This window comes from Camelus bactrianus, chromosome X (assembly GCF_048773025.1).
Source record: "Camelus bactrianus isolate YW-2024 breed Bactrian camel chromosome X, ASM4877302v1, whole genome shotgun sequence".
Lineage (NCBI taxonomy): Eukaryota > Metazoa > Chordata > Mammalia > Artiodactyla > Camelidae > Camelus > Camelus bactrianus.
The window spans coordinates 4199298-4218548 of NC_133575.1; the positions used below are offsets into that span (position 1 = coordinate 4199298).

The 19251-nt window shown below is 47.7% G+C and overlaps 1 protein-coding gene across 4 annotated transcripts in view; it reads right to left on the reverse strand.

Moving 5' to 3' along the window:
- The window catches only part of PUDP (pseudouridine 5'-phosphatase), a 64371-nt gene that overhangs the window by 22109 nt on the left and 23011 nt on the right, over positions 1-19251 (reverse strand). For 3 of the 4 annotated variants that reach the window (XM_074359124.1, XM_074359126.1, XM_074359122.1), the window contains exon 2: positions 11989-12207. In XM_074359124.1, the coding sequence (XP_074215225.1) occupies positions 11989-12207 (219 nt within the window). Of the gene's footprint in view, positions 1-11988; positions 12208-12480; positions 12630-19251 lie in introns of those variants that run through there. The other variant, XM_074359125.1, reaches the window with a different exon arrangement.

Consider the following 19251-nt stretch of genomic DNA (forward strand, 5'->3'; position numbering starts at 1 on the left):
AGTGGGATGAAACAATCATCATAACAAATATACATCCAATCACCACCTCGCTCAGGATACAGAGATTAGAGCTGAGTGACAAGCTGACCTGAATTTAAAACAGAATATTCAGATTTCTGTTATCACACAATAGCAAACCAACACATTCAAAAAATAATATAGCATATTTAACTACATGTTTTCTCTAAAACCTACTGGAAAAAGAAAATTGTGCAGGAAAAGTTCTTTGGTGCTATTCATTAAAAAAAATTTATATATGGTTTTATTTCATTAATCCTTCTAACATTTCTAGTTCTGTGGATACTTTGTAACGTGCCTAATGTTAACAGAGCAGTGCTATACACAGACACACACACACCACCAAGACTATACTGGTGTGCGTACTCGACATTGTTATCCATGGTGGAATGAATCAAAAATGTTTTGGGATGACTGTTTTTTAAATCAGACAAAACATACTCAGCTCCTTTAAAATGTCTGCACCAAAACAGACATGAAACTCAAGAGAGGGACCTGGCCATAGCCCCCGGCAATGATGTCCCCTCCTGGACCTCCATTCTGTCACCTGTCACACAGCCACGATGAACTCTGCTGGCGGCGGGGCAGGGCCCTGCACGTCAAGCACACACAGGAAGGTAAAGGGCAGGTGTTTGCCACGGGCACCCCCATCACATCGGACTCCAGGTCAGAGTCAGCGATGGGTCATTCGAATCTCCTGGCACAGGCCTGCCGCAGTCCTTCAAAAAGTTCTGTATCCTTTGCATAACGCACAACTGTTCCTTATTCGCTCTGAGAAGTAAAAGACTAAAAATGCGAACGCAGTTCTGTCCTGCGGAGAAGCTGGTTAATTAAGTATATAAATGAAACCCAGCCAACGGCTCGTAGGCCCTGGTGTGCTTAATTCGGTTTAAGGGAAGGGCAGACAGACAGCTGTTGCTATAAAGAATCAGCACTCAGAGGATTAATCCACAGGGAGAGATGAGAGACGTGGGGAATCAGTGACCCTATGGAAGACGGATCCCGTCTGACTTCCCCCTGGAGACCTACGCTTGGTGACAAAGAACATGGAGGCTGTCCCTGGAGCGGATAGGAAAGGGGAACGTGCAGGAAAGACTGATGGCGGACATGCGTTCTTGCAGGTGTCTCCTTGGGACTCACCTGCCGAGAGGACATATCTATCAAGGCCCTACTGGATCAGGCGGCATCGGTTAACTCCTCACCCTAAACCCAGAGACCCGCAGTGAGGAGTGAGCGGGAAGGACCGGAGGAGATGACAGCACTGCAGACGGGCGCACGCCACGTGTTCCGGGAACCGTGGGGTGGGCGTCAAGTCTGGATCTCTGCAGTGAGGCATGGGAAGATGGTGGCACGTGTCCCGGGAGCCCGCTGACCAATGCCACCCTGTCACCCATGAGTAGAACTGACACCCACACTGCCCTGGGACGGGATATGCTGTGTGGGGCCCTGCCCAGCCTAGACCTCCTACACGTGCATTCTGCAGACGGCACGCAGCGCCTCCTCAGCGTGACCGGCCTGGGTAAGGGGCGTGGGCAGACCACCTCCCTCTGAAGAGCCTTGGCAACTGCCTGAAAGGTGAGGCGGCCAACACCATGGTGTTGCAGGTCAAAGGTGCGGACCAAGGGTAGTGGCTGAACGGTGGCACCCCAGGAGCTATGTCCGAGTCCTAACCCCTGGTACTTCTTGGGGGAAAAGGGGGCCATGCAGAGGTGAAGATGGACCTTGGAATGAGACATCCAGGGTTTAGGGGGCGCTCTAAACCCAATGACTGGTGTCTTAGTCTGTTCCAGCCATTGTAGTAAAACACAGTGGGCTGAAAGCTTCAAACAAATGTACTTCTCACGGTTGTGCAGGCTGGAATTTAAGATCAAATTGCTGGGAGACTCAGGGTCTGGTGAGGGAGCTCTCTCCCTGGTTCACAAGATGACCATCTACCTCCTTCGTCCTCACGTGGAGGCAGGGGTGAGGGAGCTCCCTGGGGCCTCCCTTGTGAGGACCCTAATCCCATTCGTAGGGCTCCACCCTCGTGACCTAATTCCCTCTCAAAGGCCCCACCTTCTAACACCATCACACATGAATTTGGAGTGGAGGGGGACAAACATTCTGACCACAGCAACAGGTGTCCTCACACGAGAAGAAAGAAACAGAGGAGACGCCACGTAGGGAAATAGGCGGCCGCCAGCCCAGGGACGCCTGGAGCCCCCAGAAGCTGGAAGAGGCAGGAGGGACCCTCCCCCTGGAGCCTCCGGAGGGAGCGTGGCCCTGCGACACCTTGATCTAAGATTTCTGTCCTCTAGAACCACGAGAGCATACATTCCTGTTGTTCAAGGCAACCAAGTCTGTGGTCATTTGTTACCGCTGCCCCAGGAAGCGAGTACACACTGAGCCACAGTGGCATAGCTAGTGGTGGAGAAGCAACTGGAGCCTGGATTCTGAGAGGACAAAATTCACCACTGTAAACACGAAAATGCGGTGACAACATTTCAGAGATTGTTAGCAATCAAGGACAGACCTCAGGAAGAGAAAAACGAGACACACACACACACACAAGCACAAAGCACAGCAGGTGCTCTCTGCACTGGCAGGAAAAGGCGCGCCAGGAACACCCAGCCCCAAAGACCTGGTCCCTCCCGCTGGGGTCAACAGCCAGGGGGCGTGGTGTTGGGAGCGACCGGTTCTCACAGGGGGAATTTTGACACCTCTCCCCCCTCAAAGGGGACACTCTGCAACGCCTGCATTCTAATGTCACTGGAGATTCCTAACCAGCACTTCGGAAGGGCCACGAATGGTGAGTTCATATCCCCCAGGAGGTAAGTTCCTGCTGAATCACAGGACGGCCCCGCCCTTTTCAAGGGAGCATGCTAATTAGTTCTGACCTACGTGTGCGGTGACCAGATGTTATACCCTCGTTTCTGGAGCAGGCTTTGGAGAACAGGCTTATGCAAGGCAATGACAGCTCACTGAAGGGTCCCCTTCCAAGATGAGCATGACTCAGGAGCCCAGAATTTCCAGCCGCCACATAACACACCTGGACAGGCCCGTCACAGTGCCTCCCCGGTCCACCGCGGGGCGCAGGTGCTGAAGGGGGTGGTTCTTCAGCAGGGACATTGTGGACCCCGTCCCCCAGGGCATTTGGCCCTGTCCAGAGATACTTTTGGGGTGTCACAACTGGGGGAGGGGGCGCTGCTGCCACCCGGTGGGTGCAGACCTGGGCCATACACGATGTTCTCAGTCAGGGCAGAGCGGTAACGGCCTCCAAGTCCAGAGGTCCAATTCCTTCTTCTTCACTTGACTCCTCTAAACCTGTATCCTTACTAAAAGCTGAAGGAGACTGACCCTGCATACTGCATGGAACAGCTGTAAAACGGAACATGATATAAAGACACTGGACAGGTGGTCAGTTTTCAGTTCTACACCAATAGGCGTGATGGAGAGAAACCTACGCTCCTTCTAACTCACTCACACCCAGGGGTTCCCTTCACCTGACGCACCCGACAGACAACAGCAGAGCGTGTGCTACGGCAGCCATGCCTCACTGAGCCGAGACCCATCTGCCCAACGCCTGGGGACCACAGCAGTCAGGCGGGATAGTTTCCCAGCTCTTTTTTCCAAGCTGCCACTCTGCAGAAGTTACAACAACTGTGAGGCCAGCGTTTTTGTGCATGCAGGTTTCTGAGAATTACCTCAAATACAAAATGCTTGCTGTTACGGTCTATGCTCTGAGGGACCTTCTAGAAAGGAGACAGGCTTTCCCAGGCTCCTGTGTCTTGCCTGCTACACAGATGCCAAGGGCAGCAGCACACGGAGGTGATCCAGAAAGCACCCACTGAGGGGCCCTCGTCTGGACGGCCGACTCACAGAGCAGCGCTCGGCGGTGACGTGCTTGAGACCCGTTCCATATGCCCACGACACTGGGACTGCGTCTTCACTGTGTGTGCGCTCAGGGGACACGAAAGCCAGGTCTCTTCCCCGGTGCAGGGTGCGAATCATCCAGGGGACAGGAGACACACGCATCTGCGATATTTATGTGACAATGTCCTGGAGGATGTAGTCACCACTGTCTGCCTCTCCTGCCCAGGAACTTTCACAATATACAACATCATAATCCTTGAATGGCTTCTAGCACTTAAAACAGAAATGTAGGGGGAGGGTATAGCTCAGCGGTAGACCACATGCTTAGCATGCATGAGGTCATGGGTTCGATCCCCAGTACCTCTGTTAAATAAAAAGAAAATAATAAATAAGCAAACCTAGTTATCTCTCCACCCCCAAAAATAGAATTAAAAAATGATAATAATAAATAAAAACAGAAATGTAATTGTTTTTATTGTGGTAAAATAGACATAAAATGAGCAATCGTCTCCATTTTTAAGTGCACAGTTCAGTGGCATTACGGATACGCACCTTGTGCAACCATGCCCACCAGCCACCTGCGGGACTCGCCACCTGCAGAACCCTTTCATCTTCCCAGACAGACACTCTGTCCCCACTGAGCACCAAGCCCAGCCCCCTCCCCAGCCCCTGGCAAGCTCCGCACCACTTTCTGTCTCTGTGAACCTGACTCTTCTAGGGGATTCCTTTCAGTGGGACCACACAGTCTTTCTGTGTCTGCTTCTCTCACTGAGCACAGTGCCCTCGAGGTTCATCCATGCTGTAGCCTGTGTCAGCATTTCCTTCCTTTTTAAAGCAGAATAATATCCCATTGCATCAATGTAAGACATATTATTTATCCATTCATCCATTGGTGGACATTTGGGCTGCTTCCACCCTTTGGCTACTAAGAATAGTTGCAGCCGCCTGCCCAGAGGAGGGGCCCCGGGCACCACAGGGTCAGGTACCCAGGGGACCAGGGTTCTAGTCTGTCATTTCTCTCCCCGCGCTGGGTGATTTCACAAGGAGGAGGGGAGAGAGCTAACACTAGGGACCCTGGTGCGGTGGGGACAGGGGCCCAGAGGTTCAGGGGAACCGGGTGCCTTTGTGATCGAGCAGTGCAGGGGCCACCCCTCCTGGGCACAGCCTTGTCCCACACTCCTCTCCACTGGCCCAGATGCCCCGCCCTGAGCTTTTCCCTGGGAAATCCCACTCCCAATGAACAATGGAGAAAAAGCGTGGGCCCAGGACAACAGGAGAACCTTCCGGGGACTGTAGCTCATAAGAGATGCTGACTTTCTCATTATTGGCCTTCAAACCAAATTCCTCTCACTAAATTGTACCAAAACACATTATTTCATCCATCTCAAAGAATATGTGACTGAAGGATCTGCTTCCAAATACGATGGAGGTAACCAACATCCTTCATGGGGAACCCTGTTAAAAAGGTTTCCTTACATCCCACATTAAAAATTTTTCTTAGGTAAGTCCACATTCATTTCAGTAATTTTTTTGTTTAAAATTTTTGCCACAATTTAGAAGATGTCTATTTCCAGAAAATGGTTAAACCCTTGGCCGATTGACAGTTCACATTTCACCATTAAGTCAAGTACTAAATGCCTACAGAAGGTACTGGTCAGAAGTATTTCCTGCAAAGAACATTCACGGCCCACCTCTTCACAGAGAGGCTTCCAGAGCACTCAGCAATAAGGCTTCTGTTAGAGGGTGATTCCGATCACTTGTGCTGCAGCTTCAAGCTCCATGGTCAACTCTATCCTCTCAGTGGCTGGACCAACCCAGCAGACACCAGCCTCATAAGCAGGGGCTGCCTCCCTGCTGATTGGCCCAGGCAGACACATCCACCTCATAATCCGGGGCTGCCTCCCTGCTGATTGGCCCAGGCAGACACATCCACCTCATAATCCGGGGCTGCCTCCCTGCTGATTGGCCCAGGCAGACACACCCACCTCATAATCAGGGGCTGCCTCCCCTGGCAAACTGTCATCCCTTCCTTGCTAAGTACCTGCTTGGGCTGTAGCTCTCACCATAAAGCGAGAGCTTCGTTCTCAAAGTGAAGGATGTTGAAATGATAATACACTGTCTCTACAGACAGCCGCCTTTTCTAATGAGCTCAAGGTGCCTCCCACAACCTAAAATGTCCCACCAGAAAACACCTTCAGAAAGAGAAGAAACGCAAGTCAGGGGTTATGCTATCATCCACAGTTTCGTCACCATAACAAAGCAGTAAGTGAACAAAATGAACACGTAGGTCTGGAAACGGGGCGGTGGTGACTTTCCCAGACACAGTCACTGCACCCAGGACTCCAGCAGGTCACCCTTCCAGTGGAATTCAGGTTTGGCTCCGATAAAAGAGGTGGTGGGAGGAATGCAGCAGGGATGGAAACAAGGGGCAAAGCATGCCTTTTTAGGGAAGAAAACTCGACCTATGTTACTACCATCTCTGTGACTGGCATGTTGTAGAACAGAAACCCTAAGGAGATACGCTTCTGAGTCTGCAGGTTTACACACAGCCTTTCCTTTTGCTCCACAGTCGGTCCCACATTCTCCTCCTGTTCTCCTTCCCCTTTGGGATATGCGTATTCCCAATCCTTGTTTGTCACCCTAACCCTCTCAGAATGTCCAAGTGGCATCTCCTGACCTCAGTCCCTAGTCTGACCCAGCTTCCCAGCAGGACCTGCAGTGTCCCCTGTCCAGTGCTACCCTGGGCTTTCCTTTCTGCTCTGGGAAATGCTCTTATGCTCAGCCCACCTGCCACCTGTGCGTGTGGAGACGACCTCATGTTTCCAAGGGAAGACTTTACCATCGCTGATAAGTACTCACTCTCATCTGGGGCTAGTCAAAGGTACAGTAAGTGTACACAAACGTTCTTAGGCTAAACAGCCAGATTCTTAGGCTGTTCAATCAGTAATTAGAGCGGTCCTCTACCCGCCCCCGTCTGGAAGAGGTGACGAACTGGCAGAGAATGAAGAGTCACCTAGGTGACTTCTGTAGGACGACAGTCTCTTTGAAGAACTAGCTCCTGCCTCACTTGGATGGTAGAGGTTTCGGGACTCAGTTATCTTCCACGATTACCTGTGATTAGCACCTTACCTAACTCATACCAGGTCACTGGGAGAGACAACGGAGGCTACTACATTGATCGGATCACCAAGCAGACTTCATCATATAGACTTGTTAGCACTGCAGTGAAACTATCAAACTAGCTAGATGAGACATCCTATGTTCTTGGAATTATAGAACATATCTCAAGCATATGTTAGAATATAGGACACAAATGCCAAAAGGAAAACCACTTAAGAGGCTTTGGTGGATAACGAAGAAAAAGTGGCTGCTTTGTATATTAAACTATGAAAGAGATATGATTCAGGTCAGATATGAACTGTATAGACAAATTCTTAGCTGGATTAACTAAGAAAAAAAAAAAGACTCATAACTGCAATCAGAAACGAAAGAGGAAAGAGGAGATGGTAAAACTAATGCCAAAAAAATTAAAAGGATTAAAGGAGAAACACATGAAAGGCTGTATGGAAGCAAACTGGATAACCAGGAAGAAATGTACAAATTGCTAGAAACATACAACCTATGAAGATCGAAGCAAAAATAGGTAGAAAGCTTGTTCTGAGCTTTAACTATTAAGGAGATTGATTCAGTAATTAGAAACCTCCTAACAAAGAAAACTGGACCAGATGGATTCACTGAAGAATTCTACCAAACATTTAAAGCATTATCACCAACATTCCTTAAACTCTTTCCCAAAATTGAAGAGGACAACACATCCCCAAACTCATTCTATGAGGCCAGCATTACTATGGTACCAAAGCCAGACAGAGACTGCAAGAAACTGATGCAAATTACTCAACGAAGTACTAGCAAACTGATTTCGACAGCACATCAAATGGACTATACACCATAAATAAGAGGGATGTACTACTGGAATGCAAAGATAATTCAACATACAAAGATCAAGGTGACACACCACATTAACAAAATGAAAGACAAAAACCACATGATCGTCTCCACTGATGCAGAAAAAGCACTTGACAAAACTCAACACCCTTTCACTGTACAAACATTCGAACTAGGAATAAAAGAAAACTCCCTCAATGTAATAAAGGCCATACATGAAAAGCCGACAACTAACATCATACCCAGTGAGGAAAAGGTTGATAGCTTTTCCTGAGATCAGGAACGTGAGGAAAAGGCTTTCTCTTGTCACTTTTATTCAGCACAGCCCTGGAAGTCCTAGCCAGAGCAATGAGGCAAGAAAAAGAAATAAAAAGCATCCACATTGGACGGGAATAAGTGAAATTATCTGTTTGCAGGTGACATGATCTTCTGTGTAGAAAATTCTAAAGATTCCACACACATACACAAAACTGTCAGAACTCATAAACAAATTCAGCAACGCTGCAGGATACAAAAATCAACATGCAAAAATCAGTTGCATTTCTGTATACTAACAATGAACAATCTGAAAAGAAAATTTAAACAATTCCATTTACAATGGCACCAGAAAAAATAAACTTAACCAACAGGTGAAAGATTTGTACGCTGAAACTACAAAACATTGCTGGAAGAAATTAAAGAAGAAGACACAAGTAAATGGAAAGACATCCCATGTTCATGGAGTGGAAGATTTGATATTGTTAAAATGTCCACACTACCCAAAGCAATCTACAGATTCAGAGCCATCCCTGTCAAATATCAATGATACATTTTGCAGAAACACAGAAGTCCATCCTAACATTTATATGGACTCTCAATGGAGCCTAAATAGTCCTAACAATCTTGGAAAAGAAGAACAAAGTTGGAGAACCTCACATTTCCTGATTTCAAAACATATTAGAAGAGGTACAGTAATCAAAACAATATGGTATTGCCATAAGGACAGGCCTATAGACCTACAGAACAGACCAGAAATAACTCCTCACACATACGCCCAAATGCTCTTCAACAAGGCTGACAAGACCACTCAATGGGGAAAGGATAGTCTCTTCAACAAACTGCATAGGGGAAAACTGGATATCCATATGCAAAAAAAATGAAGTTGGACACTTACCTTAGACCATATACAAAAATTAACTTAAAATGGACTAAAGACCTAAAGGTAAGAGCTAAAACTAAAGAATTCCTAAAAGAAAACATAGAATCCTTTATGACACTGGATTTGTTAAAGATGTCATGGACATGACACAAAAAAGCACAGGCAAGAGCAAAACCAGCCAAACGGGCGTACAAAAAACTTTAAACGTCCTGTGCATCAAAGGACACATTCAACAGAGTAAAAAGGCGGCCTATGAAGTGGGAGAAAATACTTGTAAATCATATCTGATAAAGGATTCACAGCCAGAATATATAAAGAGTTCCTAGACTATAACAAGAAAAAATCAAATAACACTACTGAAAAATGGGAGAGGATTTCAATATTTCTCCAAAGAAGACACACAAATGGCCAAAAGTGTAATAAAACAATACTTTCTATCATCAATCACTGGAAAACTACAAATCAACTTCATGCACATCAGGATGGTTACTATCAAAAAGACAGACTGTAACAAGTGTTGGTGAAGATGTGGAGAAACTGGAACCCTGTTGACTGTTGGAAGGAAAATAAAATGGTGCAGCCATTATAGAAGACAGTATGGTGGACTGTCAAAAGATTAAATATAGAATTACCATATAACCCAACAGTCAGACTTTTGGGAATATATCCAAGAGAACTGAAAGCATGAGCTCCAAGAGATATGTGCACTCCAATGTTCACAGCAGCATTCTTAACGAGAGCCAACAAGAGGAAACAGCTCACTTGTCTACTGACAGATGAAGATGTGGTCCAACCATACAGTGGAATATGATTCAGTCTTAAAAAGGAGAAAATCCTGTCACACGCTACAATATGGACAAGCCCTGAGGGCACGATGTTAAATTCATGCTAAAAAAAACTAATCATAAAAGGAGGAATACTGCATGAGGCACGGAGCATAGTCAAATTCACAGTAAAAAAGTAGAAGGATGGGTGCCGGAGAACTCAGTGTTTAACAGGTGCAGACAGTGACTCACACGTTACAGAACAGAAACTCTGTGGATAAACGCTTCTGGGTCAGTAGGTTCCCACACAGGAAGCCAGTGTTTTAACAGGTACAGAGGACTGGATGTCAGTGTTGAACAGGGAAAGAGTTTCAGTCTGACAAGATTAAAAAGTGTGAGAGATGGATGGTGGTGATGGTCACACAGCGATCTGATCATATTTAACACGACTCGGCTGGACACTTGAGAACAGAAAAGACGGTCAATTTTAAGCTGTGTGTTTCTTCCCACACATGGATGTGTTTCCATCATTAAGGTCTGTCAAGATTACTGTGTGAGCAGACGGCCCAGAAAAGCCACAGATGCAGACAACACCCATGGCTTCACAGCACTTGTACCCACGTCTAAGGGGTGTGTGTGTGTGTGTGTGTGTGTGTAATCTAAGAACAGACACGTGGTTCCTGTGTGACACGGCCACCGCTATCAGCAGGGCCCTTTACAGGAAATTCTACAGCTTCCGGGAATATTCAGTCTGCACCACTGGGTGTATTTATAAATACACACAGCAACACGTGTTTCAAAAATGACTGTGATTCATATCATTACAATTTTGAATCCAAAATGAGTGCTGTAACGTAAACGTTTTCTCCATTAGCACCTGGAATCCTGAGGTCTGAGTGCGCACCTTTCTTTCCCAGAAGAATCTTAAAATGATACCTCATTTCGAAGCAATTTTTGGCCCTGTCATCTAGGACATTCTCGACCTTCTCACTTTTACTGAGAAACAGCAGGCAAGTCAGTGCTGATCAATGTTCAGCTAACAAGTCCCAGAGGAGAAGAGCCATCTTTCCTTTAAAAGGAGAACAAGTAAAGAAAGCAGTAAAGGCCATACAAACAGACATGTGAGAAAGGAATCAGTCCTCTCACTTAAAAAAAAAAATTAAACTTCTCTGGGGAGATTTAGCTGCTTGTCTATCATCAACATGTTAAAAGTTTGCATAGTTGCTGAAACATTAACCCTGTATCTGATTTTTGAGAAGAAAATGATACCTATTTTAAACTTTGAAGCAATTCTGCCATCTTTATATAGTACTGATAGAAAGTGCAAGTGATTTGAGGCCTCAGGAATCGGTGAAAGCAAAGGATATTATTTTAGGAATCCTTTAGATCCAGCAATCCCACTCCTGGGCATATATCCAGAGGGACTCAATTCAAAAACACACCTGCACCCCAATGTTCACAGCAGCACTACACACAATAGCCAAGACACATAAGCAACCTAAATGTCCATCGACAGAGGACTGGATAAAGAAGATGTGATATATTTAAACAATGGAATACTACTCAGCCTTAAAAAAGAATAAAACAATGCCATTTGCAGCAACGGATGGACCTGGAGATCCTCATTCTACATGAAGTAAGGCAGAAGGAAAGGAAAAATACCGTACGATGTCACTTATATGTGGAATCTAAAAAAAAGACAAATGAACTTATTTACAAAACAGAAGCAGAATCACAGACATAGAAAACAAACTTATGGTTACCACGGGGGGAAGGGGGTGGGAAGGGATAATTTGGGAGCCTGAGGTTTGCAGATACTAACTAACATATATAAAATGGATAAACAACAAGTTTATACTGTAGAGCACAGAGAACTATTTACAGTACCTTGTAGTAACGTATGGTGAAAAAGAATATGAAAATGAGTATATGTATGTTCATGTATGACTGAAGCATTTATACTGTACACCAGAAATTGACACAGCATTGTAAACTGACTACCCTTCATTAAAAAAAAAAAAACATATACATATATATATATATACAAAAAAAAAGAATAAGAGACAGAAAGAAGCCTTACGAAGACAAGACTGAATCACAGCATACATCAGCGTCCAGCAAGCTGTCTCACGTGTACCTCTGAGCCTTAAAAGGAAGAAATTTTCCGAGAAGTTGTCTAGACAAAAGAAGGAAGCTGGAATGCCGGCATTAGGCTGTGAGATGATTGCCCACATCACTAACACCCGCGAACACAGCCATGAGGGTCCGCACCTGGCAAGAGCGCGGCCGTGGGGAACACCTCCTTCAGCCTCGCCTGGCTCTCATCCACCAGCTCTTCTTTGGACATCGGGAGCTGCAGGACATCTATTATGATCTGGGCCGCCTCCAGTGCCTTCTTGCCCATAACGAGGGACTTCACATCCCAGCTGTATTTCTTCCCATAGCGACCACAGATTTCCTCGAACACCACTGAATAGAGCCGTTCGGTGTCTGCGGGAACAGTGAGACAAAGACAGAGAGGCTTTTAGGGTGGGCGCTGCGCCAGCACTGCGCCTGCATCAGTGGGAGCGGACGTGTACGCAGCGTGGGTCCCACTCAGAGAAGAAAGCTCTCACGGAGACCTGTGGACGCGAAGACCCACGGACACAGGGGGATTGTTCGCGGGTCATTTTGCCTCGATGATGCCCTGGGCGGCCTGGCCTCTCCTGCTCTGGAAGGCTGCAGATTGGAAGGGAAATGAAGTCTATATGACGGTCAAATTACCTGACGCTGACAGGTACGTAAGTGTTCAACGATGCACTTGGGATGCTGAACTCCATCCGAAGCGAGATGACGTCCTTACCTGGCATTCCCAGGTGTGCTTACAGACAGCAGCACGCAAGGGTCTGCGTGTGTGGCCATCGGCTGTTAGGGACGCTTCCAGAGCCCCGTGGGATTCCTCCCCACAGGAGCGCCTGGCCCCGGCTGCAGCTGTGGCAAGACCCTCCCGTTCAGTTCTGAGTGGGAAAAGCACACTGTCTTGTTGCTCCTTTACTCTCCCACGTTCCCCACACTCAGCACCTCTGTCACTAGATATGGGGTTCTTCCCACAGCAAGCAATTCTGCAATGGAAGCGGGGGTCCTGCAACTTAACTCACTTTGGAGGCTACAGTGGTGAAGGCTTCAGTCCCACAAGGTGGCCACGGCAGCCCCAGGCCTGCTTCTCCGGGCAGGCAGGGAACTGCCCTTCCTCCGCTCACCGTCCCCTCTCCTCCTACTGCCACCACCCCCCGGATGTGTTGTGCGAGGACTCCTCGTGGCCCGCCTACCAGCCCTGGACTCTGAGCCCCACACTGCAACGGTTTGGCCTTGACAACATCCAGCAACAGAAAGAACTTTTCTTTCCTTCTTTTCAAGGTACAAATTTGTCTTTAGTGCTTTAACTATTTGGATCCTTGCTTTTGTATTAGGGCTGGATTGTTGGGGGGGGGGTAGGGATGCTATAAGACACACAAACAAGTAAATCTCAGATCTCCACCCTTGCAGGCACCTGACATTGCTCAGCCATCACCACTGCGTGGGTAATGAATTCTCAATTTTGTTTTGTGTTTTGGTACAAAAGAAGGTGGCACTTAAGTCTTCCTGGGCTCCTTTGTGGAAGCAGCCAGTGTGTGGATAATAACCTGGGTCTGGTTTTTCCAGGAGCCACCCTGCACTTTCGCTCCTTAAAGGAGCGGCAGGAGAGAGAGGAGGGCTGGTCCTGTCTTCTCCAGGTGATGAGGGGGCTGGCCCGTCACCACAGCTCTTCTCCGTCCTTCCCCGGGAGGGCAGCAGACTGGGGGCTCTGGGGGCCAGGAGACGGAGGGACTGGTGGGGAGGCTGTACACTTCACCATCTTTACATGGACAGTCTTCTTCTAGTAGCTGAGACAGAAAGACTGATGAAAAGACATCGTGGCTACCAACTGACTGAGGGACTTCCAATGGGCTGAAAAGCGTAGAGACGGGGCCAGGGAGGCAAGCCGAGGCCGGGCGGAAAGAGGAAGCACCGTGCCTCATGCTAAAGCAAGTGGACCCGGAAGAAAGGAACGCACATGAAAAAAACCCTCACTCTGAAGACAGAAAACAGCTACGCTTTTAAAGTTCTTTAAGCAGTGTTTACCTAAAGCTTCAGCTTGTAACTGAAAAGGCACAGCACTGTGGGGTTATACAGCAAAAGGAGAGCATGCAGACAGCCACTCTTCCTCACAATTGAGATAAAATCCCCGTGCACTCTCGGTGGACTAATGAGGCCCTGAACGCCACTGAAGTCCTCAGATCCCTCAAGGACACAGCCAGCTGACGGTGGTGCCCAGAAAGGAGAAAGTTCTCCAGAAGCCAAAATAATGAAGCAGTGTAAAACAGCTGTGCCCCACAAGCTTGGAGCTTTGCAACCTGCGTCCCTGTTAGGTTTCACGGGAAGCTCCACGAGGCCGTCAACCCGCCACAGCCCCACGAGCGGCTCCCCTCCTCGGGTGCCTGCGAAAACCACGTCTACGCGGCACCCAGGCACCCAGGGAGCAGTCCCGGCTGCTGGTCAGGAAGCGGAGACAGGAGGGCCCCAGCTCAGGGGAGGGAACGCAGCCTGGAGGCTGGTTTCTCCCTGGTGTGCTGCACGCCGGCCCCAGCTGAGGAATGGAAGGCATGCACGCTGACAGTCACTGAACTGCCGTTACAGGTGTCACCGCACCTGGAACCTCTCTGTTCATCTGAGCCTGAGGTTCTGTCACTGTCCCATGTTTAGTAACACCTTTTGTCACGGACGACGCATTTAAATGTTGGCTGAGTTCATCCCCGGATCTGAGCACAGATTCAGTTTGCATTTTCCTCTGTGAACGTGGAAGGGGTGAGGGTACGTCCCCACTTCTCTCCTGCAGGAAGCTGCACCCCCGACCAGGCAAACAGGCACCTAATTCCAACTGTAAAACCGTGAGTTGCTATTTAATAGCGAAACATCTCCATCAACCCATCAGTGACAAGCACCTCTGGTAAGCCCCGATTCCTCTGCCCACCCCCATTTGTTTCCATAGCAGACCTAGAATGCGGTATCCGGAGAAAGCGAGGGCGTCCGGGATCTGAGAGATGAGTGGCAAATTCCTAGCCCACCTCCTTCTAGCTGGATGCCCTCGGACGAGTTGCTTACCCTCTCTGATCTGTAGTTTCCGCCGGGAGCACCGGGCTGAGTCCCGCCGGCCTGCAGACGCAGGTGCGCGAGAGGGCTCTGGGTGTGGGAGGCGGCTCATGCTCTGATGTCAGGTGGCCTGGGCTCTGCAGCCACCAGCTGCTGAGAACTGGGGACAGGTGCTCAGTGCTTCCCCCACCACCGCTGGGCCTCGTTTACCCATCGGGACAGTGTGGACACTAACACGACCACACACCTGCCAGGCGCTTGGGACACCTGGGTGGGATGACCTGTGCGGAGCTCTGAGCACAGCCCCGCCCCAGTTCATGACTCCAGCCTCCCCGCCTGGCGTCGTGGGGTGAACATCTGCCTTGCAGCTGCTCTGCAGTTAGAAGTAATCTGTGAGTTAGAAGGACATTACAAGCCCCACTGTCTCTCTGTAGACCACAGCTCCAACAACGGCAGAGAGCTGTTGAATCTGAGAGGCTGGGGGGCCTCGTTCCAAGTGTTTTACTTAAAAAAAAAAAAAAAAAAAAAAAAAGTGGTAACTCTTTGGAATTTGTTCACAAAAGTATCGCACGTTCCCAGCACACGGGACTGGCTTCATAAATGTTTGTTAACTGATGGCCCCGCCTGGTACAGGCACATAATCCCGTGTCTCCAATCCCATAATCTGTAACTCTCTGGAAACTGAGAAGTTTTCATTTAGCAGCAAAGATGGAAGGACTTTCCATGTCTTAATATTTACAATCCTTGGCATGAATCTTCACATGCTTCCCTGTAAGAATACTAATGGGCTTGATTATGGATGCGGACCCAGCCCCCGCCCCCCGCCCGCTACTGTATACATCATGAAACACAGGCATTCTAATTCCTCTTTAAAATAATAATTTAAGCATCTAAATACAACTCGTTCCTCGGGCTTTGGAAAAGGGATCGTGGACTCACACTGATCACCGTTTGCTGGTTTACTTACATACCTTCCATAGCGTGCCCATCTTGAATGAAGCAATTTGATGTTTTCCAGACCTTAATATATCTTGAAAATAGTCTTGCTTTGATTATTTTTAATTACAAAAAACAAAAAAAAGGAAGAAAAAAAAAAGGCGGGGGAAAAGCTCTAAAGCCAGTGTTTTGTGTCATAGTTAGTTCCTTAAAGATACAACATGGATTTTCACAATTGAGCTAAAATCAAATTGTCGCACTCTGGCAAATACAAGGATACAGACCATGTAGCCGACAGATGTAGCCCTTTGTGTGCTTTGTCTCACCTAGAAATGGAGCAGTGTTTTTGAATGCGGTGAAAGCTACATTATTTTAAATGTGAAATGGCTTTAAATAGTAAAAACCCAGCACACAGCACATTTTCACAAACGTGGTGGTGTCATTTTTCTAAGCCACTATGATAGGACATAGTAGGTAATTGATAATTGAATAGACTTCTTTAAAAATTCACTTATTTTGTTCATCTACAGATGGTTTCCTTAACCCACTGGTTCTCAGAGTGTGGTTCTTGGACCAGCAGCATCAAGAATGCAAATTTTGGGGTCTCACCCTAGATCTGCGGGGTAGAAACCGGGTGGGACTCAGCACTGTGCGCTTTAGGAAGCTCCCCTCCCCACCTGCAGGGTGTGTGTCAAACAAAGGTGAGAACCACTGACCTGATGTTATGGTTTTACTAAAGCCCTTCGTGGATGCCCCGGGCCTGCCCCGACATCTCCTCCTGGCCAGCCGACCCTCCACAGGTCAACCCTCAGCACACTCCCAACCAGGCGGTAGGACCCCACTCCCTACCCAGCGCCGTTCACCTCTGCCCCAGCTGACACATTCTTCTTCAGACAGGTGTATCGGGTCCCTACCATGTGACAAGCACCGAGAAAACGTGACAACTTAGGTAGAAACATCCCTGCTACATTAAATACGTAACTCAGTGATTGGGACTGAAAAGCTTCTTAATGTTCGTCGGAAAAAAAAAAAAACAAAGGAACAGTCAAGTACTTGCTAAGGTTAAAAAAAACCAAAATCCTTGCAGAAAGAGTGGTAAAGAAAACGCTAGTGTGCAAATCAGTGTTCTCTTGAGCTGAGGAGCTAATGAAATGCTAACCCCAGGGACCTCAGGGCCCAGGAATCTCCTCTCAGGCCTGAAAAGGGAAGCCACGCAGAGGGTACATCAGAAGCCGCACCCGGAGTCCTAGCATCCTGGGGAGGAGAAAGGAAACAAGATGAGCAGAGCAAGACGCCAGCTCCAGCAAACACGGCGAGTATCCAGGAGCTGAGGGCACTCAGTCGCTCTCTCCCGGGGCCACCAACACCCTGCGTGCTTCATACACACGGAAGACACGTTCAGTCTCTGCTGTTTAACCTTTACAAATGAGCTTGCGTGTAAAAGGGAGCACTTCCTTGTGTCTGGGAATGTAAAAGACCGAAAGGAATAATTAACAAGCATGAAATTAGAAGCCTGCGTGATCCAGCAGGCTCAGAGAAAAGTACTTAAGGGCTTGATGGATCGTTTCCCGTGGCTGTAAGCTATCAGTTTTAAACTGTAAAATAATAAACACAACTTCTTCAAATGAAGATTGGTAAAAAATAATTGAACGGAGTGATCGTTTGTAAAGCAAAACTTTAGATTAGAATTTACCATCATTCCCTGGCACCAGCATCTACTCCCTGTTACAGGTATGGGTGTTCATCAAGAATTTTTGTTTTCTGGTAATCTCTATTAGAGTTTTTAAAGAAATTATTTTAAAAAATGAACTGGTTGAAAAACATTGCTGGATCATAGATATCTGTATGGAAACGTATCTGTATGGGGGAAAAAATGAACAGTGATCCTTCCTCATAAAACTCAATGTAAAACCAAAAGAACAGAACTGCTAGAAGAAAATGCAGGAGACCATCTTTGGAACCGTGGGTTCTCGGAGGCCTTCACACACAGGATACAAGAAGTAAGAGCTCTGGGAGAACATTCAGATAAAGGGGCTTTCCATAAAATTACAGCGCCCAGGAAGAAAAGAAAGGCAAGCCACAGACTGAGAGAGAATATTTACCCCCCGCCCCATAAGCATACACACACACACGCACACACACACACACAGAGACAGGACTTACACCCAGAATACACAAAGAAGTGTGCTTTACAGCTCAGTGAGGAGACACACCACCTGTAGCCCCCCTACTCCTCCAAGATGCCCACGTCCTCATCCCCAGAACCTGAGTGTGTCACCTTTCACGGCAAACTGGACTTTGCAGGCGTGACTAAGCAGAAATCCCGAGACGGGAGATGACTATCCGGGACCATGGGGTTGTTCTGAGAGGAAACAGGAGGGTCAGGGTCAGAGGAGAAGCAAGAACAGAAGGTCAGGCAATGTGGGGGGTCACAGGACGAGGAACGTGGGTGACCTCTAGAAGCCGGAAAGGCCGGAAAACATTCTCCTCTAGAGTGTCCACAAGGAATGCAGACCTGTCAACACCTAGGTTTTTTAGCCTATCAAGGCTGATTTTGGACTTCTGGCCTCCAGAATGCGCTGTTTAAAGACACAAGGTTGGTGATAATTCATTTCAGCTGCAATAAAATTAATACACGACCCAACACAAAAACCACTTTGGAAAACAGTATGGCAGTTTCTTAAAAAGTGTACACCTACCATACAACCACTAGCAATAGAAAGGGGAAAAAAAAAACTCACGTGCAATCACATGAATGACTTTCAAAAAAATTACGCTCCATGAAAGAAGTCAGATTAAAAAAAAAAGGAACACATTCTGTATGAGTCCATGTGAAATTCCAGGGGGTGCACACCAATCTCCAGCTTCAGAAGCAGACTGACAGTTACCGTGGACGGACGTGGTAAGAGAGAAGGATTGCAGAGGGCCACAAGGAAAGCTTTGGGAGCTGTGGGAACATTCCTCGAGTGTGAAAATCACAGCATAGGTAACTACGTGGTAAAACTGACCCAACAGTGCACTATAAACTACCACTAAAGTCCAACGTGACATAAGTTTCCTGGGACCTCTCCAGGTCTACCCAGAACAGACAACGAGAATCAGTGTTTGCAACACAAGAAAATACAGCTGCGTGTGGAATTCAGGGCGGTTGGACTGTTCTTGAATGCGGAGATGCCCGTGGGGACAGTGCGGGGCTATGGGTACCAGGATGTTGAGGACAACCAACAACAGAGTACGTGAGTCGGTTCTCTGTCAAGCAAAGGAAGGCTGTCTGGTGGAAAGCACGACATTTGTTCCCAGGGAAAGAAGACTCAGCAGTGCTGTCCTCGGCCTTTGGCCGGAAGACCGTCCCAAGACCAGAGACTTACTGTGCCCGCTGCCGAGGGGCACAGACGAGCGAGCAAGGTGGGTGCTCTAGATGCAATGTCTGTGTATCCTCCCAAAATCTGT